The sequence below is a fragment of the Littorina saxatilis genome, linkage group LG1 (genome assembly GCF_037325665.1).
Source record: "Littorina saxatilis isolate snail1 linkage group LG1, US_GU_Lsax_2.0, whole genome shotgun sequence".
Classification (NCBI taxonomy): domain Eukaryota; kingdom Metazoa; phylum Mollusca; class Gastropoda; order Littorinimorpha; family Littorinidae; genus Littorina; species Littorina saxatilis.
In genome coordinates, this window is record NC_090245.1 from 48,634,497 (window position 1) to 48,655,702 (window position 21,206).

The window sequence follows — 21,206 nt, forward strand, 5'->3', positions numbered from 1 at the left end:
GGCATACACAAACCTATATTATATACAAGGTGCATGTTTTGGGTCGGTGCTGTCAGTCGGCTCAGCACAAGTAGGCGAAACAAGTTGACACGGACACTGTTCTGTGTGTTTTCACTGCCACTCTATTTTATTTACCAGCTGACACTAGGCTATTTGTGACGTTTGCCAGCTAACACTATTTGTGACGATCACTAGCTAACCGGCACTGCATTTATGATTAGACTCTGATTTTCACAGAACTTCGACTGGACGGTCTTGGGGTGTACTGAATTTAGCAGTGAAGGTAAGCCTCTCTCTGTCTGTCTGTCTGTGGCTCTCTCTGTCTCTGTCTGTCTGTCTGTCTCTCTGTCTCGCTCTCTCTCTGTAACATAACCTGTGCAATACTCAGAATTATTTTCAATTCCAGTTGTGCTTTATATGCTGATTTATTTTGTTCGTTTTCCTGTTTTTAAAACAATTAACGTATGATTGTCATGCTGTGATAATACTAAACACACACACACACACACACACACACACACACACACACACACACACACACACACACACACACACACACTCTCTCTCTCTCTCTCTCCCTCTCTCCCTTTTCTCTGCCTCTCTCAGTCTCTCTCAGTCTCTCTCTCTCTCTCTCTCTCTCTCTCTCTCTCTCTCTCTCTCTCTCTCTCCCTCCCTCTCTGGCTCCTTTACCCCTCCTGATCTGATCTCAAGAATTCCATGGTAGATTCTTCCCTCAAGATGAACTGTGTGAATGCATTTCCTGTGTTGTTGAAATAAAATAGCTTCACGCTACACTGACGTCCGGGTTGTTGAAAAAAGAGAATTGCGGCGAGTACACAAGTAGGCTATGTAATACAGGTAAATGGGTTGCTGGTGTAAGAAAAGACCCACTTACTAAAGATGAATACACTTCTAGTCCTCAACTTGAAGAGCGGGTAGACTCTTATACACAAGCTGGACAGGTAAATAATGCAAAGAAATCTAGGTGTATACTTGTAGGCTATATAGGCACGGATAAACTGATCCTGCACCAAACTGCGATGTTCTATCGCGTTATTTAGAAACTACAGGTCTGCAAAATGATGTTGACCCTCCTCCGCTCTCTCTCTCTCTCTCTCTCTCTCTCTCTCTCTCTCTCTCTCTCTCTCTCTCTCTCTCTCTCTCTCTCTCTCTCTCTCTCTCTCTCTCTCTCTCTCTCTCTCTCTCTCTCTCCATTCATCTTATCTCTGTCGCTTATTTGTTATTTTTTGTTTTAAATTTGTGATTGGAATGAGTTTCAGTTTCAAAGAAAGTAGGGGAAGCTCGCCTAATATGGACCACGTTTTGTTTGATGCTGATAAATAGTGTGTGTTTTTTGCGAAGAAGTTTCACTTCGTGCTTGGTAGTTTTTCTTTCTTTAGTTAATCGTCCGGCCTAATTAGAGCGAATTAGCTTTAATTAGCCTGGGCACCACAAATGGACCTGTAAAGAGGTCTTGGCGAATAATTGTAAAACGCTCACTCCAAAATAACATGATACAACTCCGTGTACGAGTCATCAGATTTATTTGTTTTGGTTCGATGAGAAGATTTTTTGAAGCACAACATAAAACTAAGAGAAAATAATAGAAATGATCATCTTTGACGTAAAGAAGACTGCTTTGTATATTTTAGTGAAAGCTTGATGGCTAGTTATCAGTTATTTCGGCAATCTTCTTAATGCATGACTAAATCCAGTCTTTATCTTTTCTTTTCCTCTATTTCTTGAAGGTGGTCCAATTAGGGGACACACACATACTTGAGATTTTGTTATTATTTTTTGTTGGCACCAGAAAGGAGCGGTCAACGCTGCTAAAATGTAATAATAAAAGTTTTACCTGTCATATAAAGCAACTTTTGTGAGTAAACAGCATTGTCAGTGGACAGAAACTAGGACATTGTAAGCGTCACATTTAGAGTGAACGCTGCCAGAAGTGTACAAAAGAGAAACAGCCTAACGGGTTTGTGTTTTGAAACGTGCAAGCTATCTAGTGAGGGTAAATGTGTCCAATGAACTTATTTTGAGCGCGTTTACACCATTAGTTTGTCAGAACCGGACGTGGTCGATATTTATACAAGACAATAAATAAATGCTCTCAGGGTTTGATCTTCGGCGTTAGAATATGACTGGTGCTACAGCATTAAACGATCAACCGGGCAGTCTTTAAAAATAAGATCAAAAGATCAGATCGGACCGGATCAGATCAGACTAGATCAGATTAGATTAGTTGAGAACAGACAAGATAAGATAAGATAGAGAACCGACCGCTTCATTACATGTGTACATATACGTAGGCTGAATGTATTAAACACGGAGTTATTTTGGTTCGTTACAAGGTGCAATTCAAGATGGTGTAGGGTAAACATTTCGTGTGTATTCATTAAACTCACAGTGTCATCTGTGAACAAAAAAAAGGGTGTCGTGCCTTCTGCTTATACACATTGTGTGTTCGTGCATAGACTGCACTTGTGTCGCATAACTGCACAAAGAATACGCTTGCTAGTTTGAAATAGTCTTACTTTTGAAAGGTATACTGCTTTATGTTTTGGCCCTAAGTTTTATTTATTATGTTTGTAACCCGTATGATTTTAACCTGTGATTCGACCGAAAGAATGTCCACGCTCAATGTCAATAAGGGCCGACCATTTCAGTTGTTTCGTTGTGCGGCACATCAATACATGTCATTTACTTGGCTTGTATCTCATACTCCGGGGAGCAACAAATACGACCAAAAACGTCATCTACGTTACCGTCCGGGATTATATTTTCAGAACATACATTTATTTAAAAACAATAGACACGCTCTTTCTAATTACACTAATTATCATTTTAAATGACGCGACTATCAGTGTCGTTGCTGCAGTAATGTTTGAGCAGGAGAAAGTCCTTATGCGTCGATACCATGACTAAAAGTAAATGTCCGGGGGGAAAGGCGCAAACGCAGTAATTAATGTCTTTTGGGAATAACATTTGACCCCATTTTTGGTGCCTTTTTACACACACGCTACACACAAAAAACAAATAAACCAAAAAGTCACATGCATGTTTTTTACATTTTTCAAAATCGACTGGTTGCTTCTTATTGACATTGGACGTCCAGCGAAATAAGTGTAACGTACACACAGCACCTGGGGTGGTGTGGGGTGGGGGTGGGGGGGTGTGAAATGAGCAATATCATCGATAGAATATTTCTTAAGTTAAAACAAAAATTCCCGTCAATTTTGAAAAAGACAACAAAAGTCTTTACGAGTGACCGTGATAACGCCGTGTCAGGAGGCATATAGCGACATTTTGAAACATGTAGGCGTTATCAGTCAATGCCACTTACTTTTGAACAAACACATTTAAAAAAGGTAATAACCACAAGACTTCATTATATTTAGTCAAGTTTTGACTAAATATTTTAACATCGAGGGGGAATCGAAACGAGGGTCGTGGTGTATGTGTGTGTGTGTGTGCGTGTGTGTGTGTGTGTAGAGCGATTCAGACTAAACTACTGGACCGATCTTTATGAAATTTGACATGAGAGTTCCTGGGTATGAAATCCCCGAACGTTTTTTTCATGTTTTTGATAAATGTCTTTGATGACGTCATATCCGGCTTTTTGTGAAAGTTGAGGCGGCACTGTCACGCCCTCATTTTTCAACCAAATTGGTTGAAATTTTGGTCAAGTAATCTTCGACGAAGCCCGGGGTTCGGTATTGCATTTCAGCTTGGTGGCTTAAAAATTAATTAATGACTTTGGTCATTAAAAATCGGAAAATTGTAAAAAAAAATAAAAATTTATAAAACGATCCAAATTTACGTTTATCTTATTCTCCATCATTTGCTGATTCAAAAAACATATAAATATGTTATATTCGGATTAAAAACAAGCTCTGAAAATTAAATATATAAAAATTATTATCAAAATTTTTTTTTCGAAATCGTTTTAAAAACACTTTCATCTTATTCCTTGTCGGTTCCTGATTCCAAAAACATATAGATATGATATGTTTGGATTAAAAACACGCTCAGAAAGTTAAAACGAAGAGAGGTACAGAAAAGCGTGCTATGCAGCATAGCGTAACCACTACCCCGCTCTTCTTGTCAATTTCACTGCCTATGCCGTGAGCGATGGACCACGAGTATACGGTCTTGCTGCGTTGCATTGCGTTCAGTTTCATTCTGTGAGTTCGACAGCTACTTGACTAAATATTGTGTTTTCGCCTTACGCGACTTGTTTTTCTTTTATGACAGATTGAACAGCTCATTTTGAAGAACAGCAGCCATGGACAAAGACACGAAACAGCCAGCCAATGACGTCATCAACGGCTACGAAATGGACGTCAAGAAAGGAGCGAGCGACTACGAGACGTCTGAAATCCCGATGAGCACATTACGGGTAACTTGTCCATTAGGCCCCGTTGACACAGCGCTACGTCCTTACCACGACCATGCCGTTCACGCCGATCTGAAAAAGTTATCAAATAGGGGCATATCGCCGTAAAAATCCAGCACATGGCACTAATAACCCAGTCACATAATATAGACACCGCTTCTGCTACGACGGAAAAGTGTTCGAGAGCGTGGCCAATCGTGGGCCAAACGCTTATGTTGAACTGCACAAAACAAGCGTAGTCGTGTACAGTCGTGATGTAGTTTTATTTATTTGCCATGTGCTGGATTTTGACGGCGAGCCCCGACTTGATATTTTTTTCAGATCGGAGTGACGGGCATGGTCGTCGTAAAAACGTAGAGCTGTGTGACGGGGACCATACAAAAAACTACATCACGACTGTACTGCGTCACGACCCGGCTACGCTTGTTTTGTGCAGTTCAAAATAAGCGTAGGGAGAGCGCGCAGCTTCGCGACCTAGCAGATCCCACCCCGACCAAACCACGCTCATGGAGATCCTCCCACGTTTGGCCCACGATTGGCCACGCTCTCCGACAATTTTACAACGGAGTAGAAGCGGCGTCTCTGTGTGACCGGGGTATTAGAGAGCCGATGGCTGAATTTGTGACCGGTCATTGTGTCATCTCGTGTGTTTGACTGCCTGTTTAATATTCTGTACTGCTTTGGTCGTTGCTTCTTAGTCGGCTGTGTAGTTATGTATTATCCATAAGTGTCAAGCCTTACGGTTCCGCACTATTTGCTGTTCAGATGTAGAGTGCAAAGATTTCCTGGAGAGATGGGGGGGGGGGGGGGGGGGGCACTGTTTTACTGTCAAATAAGGAACAATATAATTTTTGCTCCCCTGATTGTCTTCAGATATTTGTAGGATTGTTGCTTTTATTGTAGCCGCCGGGCTACTTAGGTTTCGCTCTTGTGGAAGTTTGAAATTCACGTTGATTGTCGACTGGGGACTGGGGACTGTATCTCTGGTACTCTGGGGTCAATTGAGCTCACATATGGCGAGTAGCTTGGAATTGTGGGGCCAAGGGTTTGTGCAAAAAAATTACGTTCCTAACGGTAGGCAAACGGAAGATATTAGCTTTATACGTTTTTCACTTTTTTGGCACCCGGCCAGGAAATTTGTTTCCCCTGTAAAGCGGGTGCTAAAAATGTGGCATCAAGACGCGCGTTTCAACCTAACACTTGACGTCGAAGACATGTGCTAAGTGAGACCTAAAACCTTTATACACGAAGCATGAAAGCTTTTACAAAGCATGGGCGTGTACACTAGTCAGATAACATGTTTTTTATATTTAGTCAAGTTTTGACTAAATATTTTAACATCGAGGGGGAATCGAAACGAGGGTCGTGGTGTATGTGTGTGTGTATGTGTGTGTGTATGTGTGTGTGTGTGTGTGTGTGTGTGCGTGCGTGCGTGTAGAGCGATTCAGACCAAACTACTGGACCGATCTTTATGAAATTTGACATGAGAGTTCCTGGGATTGATATCCCCATACGTTTTTTTCATTGTTTTGATAAATGTCTTTGATGACGTCATATCCGGCTTTTCGTGAAAGTTGAGGCGGCACTGTCACGCCCTCATTTTTCAACCAAATTGGTTGAAATTTTGGTCAAGTAATCTTCGACGAAGCCCGGGGTTCGGTATTGCATTTCAGCTTGGTGGCTTAAAAATTAATTAATGACTTTGGTCATTAAAAATCTGAAAATTGTTAAAAAAAATAAAAATTTATAAAACGATCCAAATTTACGTTTATCTTATTCTCCATCATTTGCTGATTCCAAAAACATATAAATATGTTATATTCGGATTAAAAACAAGCTCTGAAAATTAAATATATAAAAATTATTATCAAAATTAAATTGTCCAAATCAATTTAAAAACACTTTCATCTTATTCCTTGTCGGTTCCTGATTCCAAAAACATATAGATATGATATTTTTGGATTAAAAACACGCTCAGAAAGTTAAAACAAAGAGAGGTACAGAAAAGCGTGCTATCCTTCTTAGCGCAACTACTACCCCGCTCTTCTTGTCAATTTCACTGCCTTTGCCATGAGCGGTGGACTGACGATGCTACGAGTATACGGTCTTGCTGAAAAATGGCAGCTACTTGACTAAATATTAGTCGCCTTACGCGACTTGTTTTAATTCGTTTCAGCTGTTGTCAAAGACGTTTTCAACTTAAATAGAATGTGGTACAGTCATTGCGTTTGTCTGGGTTTAAAACACTGTCCCGCGGCGCTCTCGATGTGTGGAGGGGTTGATATACTCTAAGAGAGGCTTGATTTCGACGAGCGCACAATAGCTCAATCGTTTAATTTAGGGCGCTTCTGTGGCAAGGCGTAGTTCGACGCTCCGTATGGACCGACATTTTTTTGTTTATTATTTTCATCCGAGCATGCAGCTTTTCACATTTTAAGCCGCCATTAGTATAATGGGGCGTAATGGATTTGCTCTGTCTGTTTGTTTGTTTGTTTGTTTGTTTGTTTGTTTGAGGCGGGTGGGTGGTCGGTCGGTGTTTGTCGGGTAAGACTTGTATCTCTGGGTCAATTAAGCTCAAATTTCGTGAAATTGTTAGGAATAGGGTCAGACGGGTGTATGCAAAAAAATTACATTCCTAACGGTAGTCAAACGGAAGATATTAGCTTTTAACGCTTTTACAAACCGAGCCAGGGGACGAAACCCACTGACAGACTCATACGTTTGCGGGAATTCCCGCACCCAGAACTCCGAGTTACTTCCCTTCGAGTCTCGTTCTATCACTGACAGCATGACAAAAACAAGTGTTGACCTCAACGGGTCAAGAAGCCCGCCCTTGGTAATATGGGGTTTTGACATGGAATTTTGATCGAGACTTCATGTAAATCTCAAACACCATAGATCCTTCATAACGACCGATTTTTGAAGAATTATTCCGTAAATAAACAAATAAATAGTGATGTCATTTGAACTACACAGTCTATATGTGGTGGGTTGTGGACGACCCACTTTTGAATTAAAGAAGGCATTTTACTTTGTTTATTTCTATTTGGATGGCGTGGGTTGTGTAGAAGGATACTTTTTATGTTGAATATTTCTTTAGAAAGTATGGGCCGTTCATGAGTAATATCATTGGTACTGTGAAGGTTAAGTGACGCAAAAGTGTGTACGTCATTTACTTTGGAAAGAGGCGGTAATGAGTTACTTCCCTTCGGGTCTCGTTCTATCACTGACAGCATGCGAACATGCGTTGGATTATTAAGCCGCCTTGTAAAGGGTGCTTACTGGATTTGCTCTGCCTGTTTGTCCGGGTTTCAGGTGTTTGTTTGTCTACCATGTCACCACGTGTAAAGAGCTCGGTAAAAAAATTTTTTAATTATTTATTAATTTATTCACTTATTTTTTTTTAAATAATTCTTTCTAAAATGTATTTATTTACTTAAAATTTTTTTTTTAATAATTTATTCATTTAAAAAAAATCTCCCTCCCTCTGTCTGTCTGTCTGTCTGTCTCCGTGTCCCACCCTCATATTACCAAGGGCGGCTTCTTGACCCCGTTAAGGTCAACACTTGTTTCTTCTGCACTCCTTTCTGGCTCTCTCTTTCATTTTATTTTAATATTTTTTTAATTAATTTTTTTAATTTAAGTTTTTTATAAAAAAAAAATATCAAATTTCTTCTGCACTCCTTTCTCGCTCTCTCTTTCATTTTCTTTTAATTTTTGTAATTCTAATTTTTTTCAATTATTTTTTTAATTTTTAATTTTTAATTCTTTTAATTTTTTTATCAGTGTCAAAAGTTAGACACGGTCAACTGGTTTTGCTTTGAGTGAGTGCAGGTGACCTCAATTAGCTGACGGTGACACATCTCTGCCCACAGAGGGGCTGGGGAGGGGGGGGAGAGACAGGGGGAGGGGGGGTGTGTGGGATGGTAGTCAGCTGGAAGTGAAAGATCTCTGGAGGTAATGAAGAGGTGTACTCTTCCAAAGTTCAGTTGTCACGGCTTCGGGTAAGGAAAGCGGTGTTGTGAACAGGCGTCTCATTGGTTAGTCGACGTCAAGACTATCTAAAATAAGGTCTCGGCGACGACTGTTGTTGTTAATCTGTTACTTTGATGCCGACAGCTCTGTCTGTCTGTCTGTCTGTCTGTCATTCTGTGTCTCTCTCCCCCCTCCCCCCCTCGCTCTCTCTCTGTCTCTGTCTCTCTCTGTCTCTGTCTCTCTCTGTCTGTCTCTCTCTCTCTCTCTCTCTCTCTCTCTCTCTCTCTCTCTCTCTCTCTCTTTCTCTCTCCTTTTTTTATTTTTTATTTTTTTACAAATCAAGTCTTTACAAATCAAGTCTTTCTTATTCTGGCGCCTTATTGTGGAACTCCATTCCTGATTTAATCAAAATGCAATTCAGTGAACCCCTCTCTCTCTCTCTTTCTCTATTTTTTTTTTTAATTTATTTTTTTTACAAATCAAGTCTTTACAAATCAAGTCTTTCTTATTCTGGCGCCTTATTGTGGAACTCCATTCCTGATTAATTTGAATCAAAATGCAATTCAGTGAAACTTCCTTCTAGGAACTCTACATGCTGTTTCTCTTGGAAACAAGTAAATAATTCTGTGATAATATTACCTCATTGTTTGATATTCATAATGCATTTTGAAATGTCTTTAATTTTTTGACATGTTAATTATATAAATTGTATTGTAATTAACTTACCTTCTATTTCTTCTTGTTATTAATCCAATTACCCTCAATGAGCGAGGGCCGGATAAAAAAAAAAGCAAGTATACATTGCTTATTCTGTTACCCTCGATAAATAAATAAAGTTCAAAGTTCTCCCTCTCTCTCTCTCTTTCTCTCGCTCTCTCTCAGTATGGTTTGAAACTGGTGACTTAAGGTCGCGGATTAGGTCACAGGTCAACTGTTTGTGCAGAGACGGTATCCATGTCCTACCCCCGTGTCACCACGAGCGGCTACTTTGCCCGTTAAGGTCAATGCTTGTATTATGAGCTAATTTTAGGCGTTAGTGGGCGAGCTTCGGAAGAAATGCAAGTTTTAGCGCTACTGAATGTAGGCCAGATTGGTAGGCGACTAAATCACGCAGCCAGAGTGTGTGAACGCACGTCGGACCGTTCTGGACACTGAAGACTGGCATATTTTGTATCAGTGTTTGGGCCCAGGAGGCGTTGAAACCAAATCAGAAATACGAACAACAACAAAAAAACACGTGAATACAAAAATTGTGCCAATTTATGGAATAAATACCACTGATACACAAAATACTACACAACGCATTGATATTTTTTTTTAATTTAAAGACTGTACCTTGTAAGACCTATACCCCTGTGTGGTGTGAGAAGATGTAAAACTGTTTGCCCTGTATGACGTTAGATGATGCTAGACTGTTCCCCCTGTGTGACGTAAGATGATGTTAGACTGTTCCCCCTGTGTGACTTGAGATGATGTTAGACTGTGCCCCCTGTGTGACGTTTGATAATGTTAGACTGTTCCCCCTGTGTGACGTAGGATAATGTTAGACTGTTCCCCCTGTGTGACGTGAGATGATGTTAGACTGTTCCCCCTGTGTGACGTTAGATGATGCTAGACTCTTCCCCCTGTGTGATGTTAGATGATGTTAGACTCTTCCCCCTGTATAATGTAACGTTGGATGATGCTAGACTCTTCCCCCTGTATAATGCTAGATGATGTTAGACTGTTCCTCCTGTGTGACGTTAGATGATGCTAGACTCTTCCCCCTGTGTGACGTTAGATGATGTTAGACTGTTCCCCCTGTGTGACTTGAGATGATGTTAGACTGTGCCCCCTGTGTGACGTTAGATGATGTTAGACTGTTTCCCCTGTGTGACGCAGGATAATGTTAGACTGTTCCCCCTGTGTGACGTAGGATAATGTTAGACTGTTCCCCCTGTGTGACGTAGGATAATGTTAGACTGTTCCCCCTGTGTGACGTAAGATGATGTTAGACTGTTCCCCCTGTGTGACGTGAGATGATGTTAGACTGTTCCCCCTGTGTGACGTTAGATGATGCTAGACTCTTCCCCTTGTGTGACGTTAGATGATGTTAGACTGTTCCCCCTTTGTGACGTTAGATGATGCTAGAATCTTCCCCCTGTGTGACGTTAGATGATGTTAGACTCTTCCCCCTGCATAATGTAACGTTAGATGATGCTAGACTCTTCCCCTTGTATAATGCTAGATGATGTTAGACTGTTCCTCCTGTGTGACATTAGGTGATACTAGAATGTTTCCCTGTGTGACGTTAGATAATGTTAGGACGTTAGGTGACGTAGGATATATGTTAGACTGTTCCTCCTGTGTGACGTAAGATGATGTTAGACTGTTCCCCCTGTGTGACGTGAGATGATGTTAGACTGTTCCCCTTGTGTGACGTTAGATGATGTTAGACTCTTCCCCCTGTATAATGTAACGTTAGACGATGCTAGACTCTTCCCCCTGTATAATGCTAGATGATATTAGACTGTTCCTCCTGTGTGACATTAGGTGATGCTAGAATGTTCCCCCTGTGTGACGTTAGATAATGTTAGACTGTTCCCCCTGTGTGACGTAAGATGATGTTAGACTGTTCCCCCTATGTGACGTGAGATGATGTTAGACTGTTCCCCCTGTGTGACGTTTGATAATGTTAGACTGTTCCCCCTGTGTGACGTAGGATAATGTTAGACTGTTCCCCCTGTGTGACGTAAGATGATGTTAGACTGTTCCCCCTGTGTGACGTAAGATGATGTTAGACTGTTCCCCTTGTGTGACGTTAGATGATGCTAGACTCTTCCCCCTGTGTGACGTAAGATGATGTTAGACTGTTCCCCCTGTGTGACGTAGGATAATGTTAGACTGTTCCCCTTGTGTGACGTAGGATAATGTTAGACTGTTCCCCCTGTGTGACGTTAGATGATGTTAGACTGTTCCCCCTGTGTGACGTTAGATGATGTTAGACTGTTCCCCCTGTGTGACGTTAGATGATGCTAGACTCTTCCCCCTGTGTGACGTAGGATAATGTTAGACTGTTCCCCATGTGTGACGTTAGATAATGTTAGACTCTTCCCCCTGTATAATGTAACGTTAGATGATGCTAGACTCTTTCCCCTGTATAATGTTAGATGATGTTAGACTCTTCCCCCTGTGTGACGTTAGATAATGCTAGAATGTTCCCCCTATGTGACGTGAGATGATGTTAGACTGTTCCCCCTGTGTGACGTTTGATAATGTTAGACTGTTCCCCCTGTGTGACGTAGGATAATGTTAGACTGTTCCCCCTGTGTGACGTAAGATGATGTTAGACTGTTCCCCCTGTGTGACGTGAGATGATGTTAGACTGTTCCCCTTGTGTGACGTTAGATGATGCTAGACTGTTCCCCCTGTGTGACGTTAGATGATGTTAGACTGTTCCCCTTTGTGACGTTAGATGATGCTAGACTGTTCCCCCTGTGTGACGTTAGATGATGTTAAACTGTTCCCCCTGTGTGACGTTAGATGATGTTAGACTGTTCCCCCTGTGTGACGTTAGATGATGCTAGACTCTTCCCCCTGTGTGACGTTAGATGATGTTAGACTGTTCCCCCTGTGTGACGTTAGATGATGTTAGACTCTTCCCCCTGTATAATGTAACTTTAGATGATGCTAGACTCTTTCCCCTGTATAATGTTAGATGATGTTAGACTGTTCCCCCTGTGTGACGTTAGATAATGCTAGAATGTTCCCTCTGTGTGACGTTAGATAATGTTAGACTGTTCCCCCTGTGTGACGTAAGATGATGTTAGACTGTTCCCCCTGTGTGACTTGAGATGATGTAAGACTGTGCCCCCTGTGTGACGTTTGATAATGTTAGACTGTTCCCCCTGTGTGACGTAAGATAATGTTCGACTGTTCCCCCTGTGTAACGTAAGATGATGTTAGACTGTTCCCCCTGTGTGACGTAAGATGATGTTAGACTGTTCCCCCTGTGTGACGTGAGATGATGTTAGACTGTTCTCCCTGTGTGATGTAAAATGATGCTACGCTCTTCCCACTGTGTGACGTAAGATGATGCTAGACTCTTCCCCCTGTATAATGTTAGATGATGCTAGACTCTTCCCCCTGTGTGACGTCAGATGGTGTTAGACTCTTCCCCCTGTATAATTTTAGATGATGCTATAGACTCTTCCCCCTGTATAATGTTAGATGATGCTAGACTCTTCCCCCTGTGTGACGTCAGATGATATGTTAGACTCTTCCCCCTGTATAATGTTAGATTATGCTAGACTCTTCCCCCTTGTGTGACGTCAGATGATGTTAGACTGTTTCCCCTGTGTGACGTGGTACAGATCCTGAAGAACGTGTTGGTGGTGAGCACGGGCTTCCTGTTCCTGTTCACGGCCTTCCAGTCCATGGCCAACCTGCAGACCTCTCTCAACAAGGAGGACGGGGTGGGGGCCTACAGTCTCTCCGCCATCTACCTCGCTCTCATCGTCTCCTGCATCTTCCTCCCCAAGTGAGAGCTGTCTCACAGCAACCCCCCCCCCTACACACACACATACAAAATCACCAACCCAACCATCCCTGACCCTCTGCCTCGCCTACATATTCGCCACAATAAGTATCGGAACTATTGGCCATCTGTACTACCCGTCATAAAAAAAACCCCACTAGGCAGATGCGTTTGAGTGCATGTCGCATAACAACATGATTAATGGGTCAGATTACTTAAGATTTCATGCTTATTTTACGAAATGTGTTAGCAAAAAGCTCTAAAAGTCTGAAGGCACTGCGTTCAAGAGTTACTGAAAGGTGCCGCTCTTTTGTCTTATCAAAACTCGCTAAAACTGCTTCAAAAGCCGCCTTTAATTGCTTCTGAGAAGAATGATACTTACACCGTTCACCATGCCATAACGTCATTGTTGGACAACAAAACTGACTGTTTTGGGTACAAATTTGATTGTTCTTTCCAATGACATGAGAAAATTGTTACTTTTCAGCTGTTCTGATTATGTGTAGATTTTAACGTGGAAACCTTGCTTTTGCGAATATATTTTTCGGGGGTGTCTGTTGTGTCACGGGCGCAGTGGCGTGGTGGTAAGACGTCGGCCTCTTAATCGGAAGGTCGTGAGTTCGAATCCCAGCCAGCAAACCAGCCAGCCAGCAAGCACTCTCCAACCCCCAAAACCAGGACGTTAGTGAACTTGCAACTGCCCTCACTACAATGCAGCAATCCACGGAGAAGACAGTTATACAATGGATACCATCACACTGCAACATTCAAGGAAACGAGGAAGCTGACAGGCTGGCAAAAGAAGGAGGAAAGCTACCACAAGAGAACCAACAAGTTACAGTTGGTGAAGCAAAAACCATTGTAAAAGAGAAGCAACGGAAAAGGTGGCTGCAACAACACCCTCACAACAACCCTAGAGACAGTTAATTACTATCAACTCTCCAGAAAAGACCAGGTCATCATTGTGCGCCTGAGAACCGGCCACTGCAGACTCAGGCAGCACATGTTCTCAAAATTCCACATTGGGGACACGCCTGCATGCCACTGTGGCATGGCAGACATGACAGTGGAACACCTCCTCCAACACTGTCCAATCCACCAGAAACTACGAGCAGAAACATGGCCTGCGGACACACCAGTTCAGGAGAAGATCTTCGGCACCCTGCGGAGTCTTCGCTGTACTGCAAACTTCATCAATAGTTCCGGAGTCCCTGTCTGAGCGATCGAGAAGAAGAAGAAGAATCCCAGCCGCGGCTGCCTGGTGGGTTAAGGGTGGAGATTTTTCTGATCTCCCAGGTCAACTTATGTGCAGACCTGCTAGTTCCTTATCCCCCTTTGTGTGTACACGCAAGCACAAGACCAAGTGCGCACGGAAAAGATCATGTAATCCATGTCAGAGTTCGGTGGGTTATAGAAACACGAAAATACCCAGCATGCTTCCCCCGAAATCGGCGTATGCTGCCTGTATGGCGGGGTAAAAACGGTCATACACGTAAAATCCCAATCACACAAAAACATGAGTGAACGTGGAAGTTTCAGCCCATGAATGAAGGAGAAGAAAAAGAAGTGTCATGGAAAATCATTAATTTGTTGAACATGGTTAGGGAATTGATGGTCTTTCCAGTCACATAACTGGTTTTACAATAACCGGCCTCATGACAAAGATCTGCACTCTGTAACGCAACTTGCCTAGTGCAGTATTAATGACGGGTAAAAAAGAACTGATTTTCAAGGTGACTTGAACTGATGAACACGAAGCGAAAGTGGGTACCACCCAACTGGGTGGGAGCCATCCGCGGGGTCTGATTGGTTAAAACCACAAGAAATTTCAATTTCAACCAATCAGACCCCGCGGCTGGCTCCCATCCAGTTTGGTGGCACCCACTTTCGCCTCGCGCACCCCATCGCAGATGAACGCGTTGTTGGACTTGAGAGAAGAAGAGCCAAGCTCTGTTTGTCGTCAGGTTCCTGGTCGCCCGCCTGGGCTGCAAGTGGACCATCCCGCTGTGCATGATTGGCTACGCGGCCTACATGGCGGCCAACTTTTATGCGGTGATCTGGCTCATGACCATTGCAGCGGTCATCTTGGGCATCGGGGCGGCGCCCATGTGGTCAGCGAAGTGTGCCTACCTGACGCAGCTCGGGGTGTGGTTCGCCAAGCTGACCAAGCAATCCGAGGACGCCGTCATTAACATATTCTTCGGCTTCTTCTTCATGTTCTTTCAGACCAGTGAGTTGATGTTCTGTGTCTCTGGATTTCTTGCAGTATCTCGCTCTTCTTCTCTTTCTTTGTCTGTCCCGAGCAGCCTCCAAGAACAACAACTACCATACAAAATACACACACACACAAACACAAAAACATAAGAAAAAACACAAACAAACAAACAAACAAGCAAACAAGCAATCAAACAAAATGAAAAAAACACCGAAAAAACCCCAGCATGTAGCATATTTTTGAAAGCCTGTTGGTACGAAGTGATACTCTCGCAAAAGTTGCATTTGCCATCGTTTTGACAATGACCTTCACAATTTCGCCTGTTAAAACAGTGACCCCACTACATTTCTTTAGGGTCCATATTTTAGATCGTTATCCCGCAAGAGAGATCAGTCTCCCGCAAGGCAGTGTTCAGTCCATTAATACATGTAATTGAAAATCGCCTTGGCCTACTGTACCCCTTGACTGACGAGAAAATATAGTGCCCCAAAAAATCCAATAAAAAAATCATAAAATACAAAACAGAGAAAATGGCCTCAAGGTTAGGCAATCGTCTTGCTGCAAATTCCAAGGGCAATATACAGTGGTTGTTTCCCTTGTCAGAGTATTGTTATTGTTTTTTGTTCATAGAAAATTATGCGTCTGATTACGTATCGTGGTTGTCGTGCATAAACCGGACGACAATAAGCAGACAGGGAACAGTCATGCCCCCTGTGTAACAAAATCTTGTGTGCACTGCGTGTCCAGGTCAGATCTGGGGCAACCTCATCTCGTCCTCTGTGCTGGAGAAGAAACCCGAGTCCAACGAAACAGACAACGTCACAGTGTGCGGGGCGGAGTTCTTCCCTGAAGCAGAGACCAACAACACGGGCTTCAAACAGCCTCAAGAACTGGTGAGAACAGGTTCTGTTTTCAAAAATGTTTAAGAAAAGTATATGGATAGTTTGGGATTTTTAAAAAAGTCATCAGCATATGCATAAGACAATGCATGTCTGCCTTTTTTTGCAGAGACGCAAGTAGCGACACCCAACAGGCAGCTGTGTGGCATAACATTTTGTCGCACAGGTGTGTTATAACATTTTGTCGTTCAGGTGTGCCTTAAGGTTTTGTCTTAAGGTTTTTTCCTCAGGTGTATCATACAATTTTTTCGCTCAGGTGTGTCATCACATTTAACCGCTCAGGTGTGTCATCACATTTGCCGCTCAGGTGGGTCATAAGGTTGTGTCGCTCATGTGTGTCATCACATTTAACCGCTCAGGTGTGTCATCACATTTGCCGCTCAGGTGGGTCATAAGGTTGTGTCGCTCATGTGTGTCATAACATTTTGTCGCTCAGGTGTGTCATAAGATTTTGTCGCTCAGGTGCGCGACCTGTGCATCATCTACCTGTGCTGCGCTGTGGTCGCAGTGGTTATCGTGGCCTTGCTGCTGGACCCCATCAAGCTGGACCAGGAGTCGTCAGTGGAGGACCGCAAACTTTCCCCCAAACTCTTGGTGGCTACCTTGAAACACCTGGTCAGCTCACCTGCACAGATGTTGTTGGTCCCCCTCACCATCTACAGTGGCATAGAGCAGGCCTTCATCGGGGGAGACTTCACCCAGGTGAGTCAGGCACGGCGACAAATCCAGATAACAATAGGGCAGAGTTTGATTTGATATCTGTTGCTTTTTGGGTCCAGCGGACCATATAGGCCAAATCAGGACCCCATAGGACAGAGTTGTCATTAAAAGAGAAAAGCACTCCAATAATAAGTAGCACTGAAGGGGAAATTTCCAGTAAATAAACTACAAAATGACAATAATAAAACAAATAAGATAAAATCAAATAAAATCTGATTAAATTAACTTGAATAAAATAGATCAGTATTTTCTCTTACTTGAGGTGGTAAAGTTAAATTGATTTGATTTGATTTGATTTTAATGATTTGCAGTAAATAAATATATAATAAAATACAAACGTTCTGGAAATTGGCTTACTTTGTGAATGAACCTAAGTCAGTGTGTGTGGTTGCCAGTAAACCTAAGTCACTGTGTGTGGTTGCCAGTTAACCTAAATCATTGTGTGTGGTTGCCAGTAAACCTTAGTCAGTGCGTGTAGTTGCCGGTAAACCTAAGTCAGTGTGTGTAGTTGCTAGTAAACCTAAGTCAGTGTGCGTACTTGCTAGTAAACCTAATTCAGTGTGTGTGGTTGCCAGTAAACCTAAGTCAGTGTGTGTAGTTGCCGGTAAACCTAAGTCTGTGTTTGTAGTTGCCAGTAAACCTAAGTCAGTGTGTGGAGATGCTAGTAAACCTAAGTCAGTGTGTTTAATTGCCACTAAACCTAAGTCAGTGTTTGTAGTTGTAAGTAAACTTAAGGCAGTGTGTATAGTTGCCAGTAAACCTAAGTCAGTGTGTGTAGTTTCCGGTAAACCTAAATCAGTGTGTGTGGTAGCCAGGTAACTTAAGTCAGTGTGTGGAGTTGCCAGTTAGCCTAAGTCACTGTGTGTGGTTGCCAGTAAACATAAGTCACTGTGTGTGGTTGCCAGTAAACTTAAGTTAGCCTACTAGCTGTATGTGGTTGCCAGTAAACCTTAGTTACTCAGTGTGGTTGCCAGTGAGCTATAAAGTCAGCATTTGTGGTTGCCGGTAAACTATAGTCACCATGTCTGGTTGCCAGTAAACTTAAGTTACAGTGTGGTTGCAAGTAAGTTGTAGTCCCCATGTCTTGTTGCCGCAGTCATACGTGAGCTGTACCCTGGGTGTGGCCAATGTGGGATACATCTTCATCTGTTACGGTGTGGTGGACGCCCTCTGCTCCTTCACCTTCGGCCTGGTGGTGATCGTGGTCGGACACATACCCTTCTTTGTGCTCAGTGAGTAGCCATACCCTTTGGTACTGGTCAGTGTACGGGCCACAAGAAGCACTTGTACGGACGGTACGGGCGGGCAATAGCCCTTGAAAGTTCTGAAAATGTTCGTTTCATAAAACCGAAAACGTTGCTGCTCGTCATTAGGCTTTGGGGGTTATAAGTTCATGTGACTTTCACGATCATTAAAAACGAATTAAAACTTCTTTGGACCCATCTGTCCATATAACGCACGATGTGTAAGTAGTAATTTAGCAACAGTCGGAGCCAGTTTTCAATAGTGGGCGTCACATACCTGATTTGTTGTGTTTGTGGTGCTTTTTTCTCCAGTGACTCTCATCCACGGATCTCTCCAGATAATCTTGTTGCTATGGATACCAGACCCAAACACGCCCATCTACTATTACGTCATTGCTGGCTTCTGGGGCATGGGTGATGCCGTCGTTCAGACACAGATCAACGGTACGTGTGACGTCACACTGACTATAATTATCTCTGTCTCTGTCTCCTGACGTGTTTTTCAGAATAATTTGATTAGTTAGAACATGTACTTAAGTGTTCATAATGTCATAGTATTTCGTCTGTTTGTTTTTTACACGCACCACCACTGTATAATTTCTCATGATTGAGATAATAAAGTTAATTTGAGTTTATGAAGGTGTGGTGTCTGTGTGTCACAGCTCTGTACGGGGCGCTGTTCACGGACAACACGGAGGCAGCCTTCGCCAACTACCGTCTGTGGGAATCCATCGGCTTTGCCGCCACATACCTGTACCAGAACTCTCTGCGCACCAAGTACAAGCTCTACATCTGTCTCGCCTTCCTCGCCACCGGCATGGTTGGATACGCCATTGTGGAAGTCATGGAGAGGCGCAAGAAGTCGCGCAAAGCTGCCATCACCTCCTAATTCGTACAGTGATCTCCAACCACTTGCCTTTATGTGTGACTCAACAACTACGGCAAGCCGTTCAGCTCAGCAGTTGTGGATAATGCTGATTCTATTATGGTTAACGCTAATTCAAGTTATGGTTAACCTGATACTAATTCAGTTATGGTATCAATATTTCAATTAGAGTTCATACTGATTCTGTTATGGTTACCGTTAACATTTTATTCAATTATGGTTAATACTAATTCAGTTAAGGTTAACCCTAATTCCATTATGGTTGATTGTTATTCAGGTACGGTTAGCAGTTGTTATAGTTGTTGAGGTGCATGTGCTGACACGCAAATTGAAGGAACATGACGTGTAACTCGACAGGTAATGCCACTAACATAACTGATGAGCCGAACGGCTTGCCGTACAGAGAAACGCGCAATTATTATCAAAGGAAGTGATGACTTGTCTCCAGGACTTTTTTTTCCTGTGTCCATATGGTAATCAGAACAGTTCGTATCTTTAGTTCCGGTGTAACACGAAATTTGTACTCCACGAAAAATTGACTCCGGAGTAAAAATGTCGTACAACATTTTTACTCCGAGTACACCTGTCGTAAGAGAAAAGAACTCCCCAAGGGAAAAAAAATTACTCCCTCCACGAAATTTTAATCCCGCAATTTTAACTTCCAGTAAAAATCTCGCAAGCGAAAATGGGATGCGGGCGAAGGGATACTTCCAATATGGGATCTCGCGCAAACGAATGTCGCGCTACCCCTCCCTCCACCCCTTCCACCACCAGGACTAACAGGGGACAAGGGAGTAAAGTTGCGTACACCTGGCGTGGGAAGTGAATTGCTCGTGTTAGGGTGGAGTAATTTATTCGTTATTTATTCGTCAGGTAAGTAACATTTTCGTACGAAATGTTTACTCGGAACATACCTGTCGTGCGGAGATATTTTCCCGTGTTTTGGGGGAGTAAATTTTTCCTACGAAATTTTTACTCCGGGTTGGAGTAATTTTCTCGCGTTACACCGGCTGTTAGTTGACTGTGTGTTGTCTACGTTTCTCACCTGTTAGTTTGTAGTGCGCGAGTCATTACTACCTTGCCATTTTTCATGACTTTGATGTAAATACTTTTTATATTTAGTCAAGTTTTGACTAAATATTTTAACATCGAGGGGGAATCGAAACGAGGGTCGTGGTGTATGTGCGTGTGTGTGTGTGTGTGTGTGTGTGTGTGTGTGTGTCTGTGTGTGTGTGTGTGTGTGTGTAGAGCGATTCAGACTAAACTACTGGACCGATCTTTATGAAATTTGACATGAGAGTTCCTGGGTATGAAATCCCCGAACGTTTTTTTCATTTTTTTGATAAATGTCTTTGATGACGTCATATCCGGCTTTTCGTGAAAGTTGAGGCGGCACTGTCACGCCCTCATTTTTCAACCAAATTGGTTGAAATTTTGGTCAAGTAATCTTCGACGAAGCCCGGACTTCGGTATTGTATTTCAGCTTGGTGGCTTAAAAATTAATTAATGACTTTGGTCATTAAAAATCTGAAAATTGTAAAAAAAAAAAAAAATTTATAAAACGATCCAAATTTACGTTTATCTTATTCTCCATCATTTGCTGATTCCACAAACATATAAATATGTTATATTCGGATTAAAAACAAGCTCTGAAAATTAAATATATAAAAATTATTATCAAAATTTTTTTTTCGAAATCAATTTAAAAACACTTTCATCTTATTCCTTGTCGGTTCCTGATTCCAAAAACATATACATATGATATGTTTGGATTAAAAACACGCTCAGAAAGTTAAAACGAAGAGAGGTACAGAAAAGCGTGCTATCCTTCTCAGCGCAAGTACTACCCTGCTCTTCTTGTCAATTTCACTGCCTTTGCCGTGCGCGGTGGACTGACGATGCTACGGTCTTGCTGCGTTGCATTGCGTTCAGTTTCATTCTGTGAGTTCGACAGCTACTTGACTAAATATAGTATTTTCGCCTTACGCGACTTGTTGTTACATCTTTTCATGCTTCTCAGTGCATAATTATGTATAGGTAGCTACGGGTTTCAGTGGAACACTGTTTTGTACGGTTTAAACAATTTGCTATTTTTGTACAGCTTTTGGTATTCACTTTTGAGATACAATTGTAACCAATCATGCTTGATGTATTGCTGAATTGTTAATATTGATGAATCATACAATCAATACAATAGGCGAAGACAAACAAAATGTTAACACTACCTCCCCCCCTCCCCCTTCGCTCCCCCCCCCCCCTTCACACACACACACAATGCGCGCGAGCACACATAATTATATACATATGCGCACACACACACACACACACACACACACACACACACACACACAC

At 42.4% G+C, this 21,206-nt stretch overlaps 1 protein-coding gene across 1 annotated transcript; it reads left to right on the forward strand.

Annotated features, from left to right (window-relative positions):
- Positions 1–45: 45 nt before the first annotated feature.
- Positions 46–20,993, forward strand: LOC138972334 (UNC93-like protein). Its single transcript, XM_070345015.1, has 9 exons — positions 46–283; positions 4,258–4,402; positions 12,727–12,893; positions 14,855–15,120; positions 15,853–15,998; positions 16,467–16,706; positions 17,821–17,956; positions 18,281–18,412; positions 18,631–20,993. Exons 2-9 carry the CDS (start codon positions 4,289–4,291, stop codon positions 18,855–18,857), a joined length of 1,428 nt encoding a protein of 475 aa, XP_070201116.1. The 5' UTR covers positions 46–283; positions 4,258–4,288; the 3' UTR covers positions 18,858–20,993.
- The last annotated feature ends 213 nt before the right edge of the window (positions 20,994–21,206 follow it).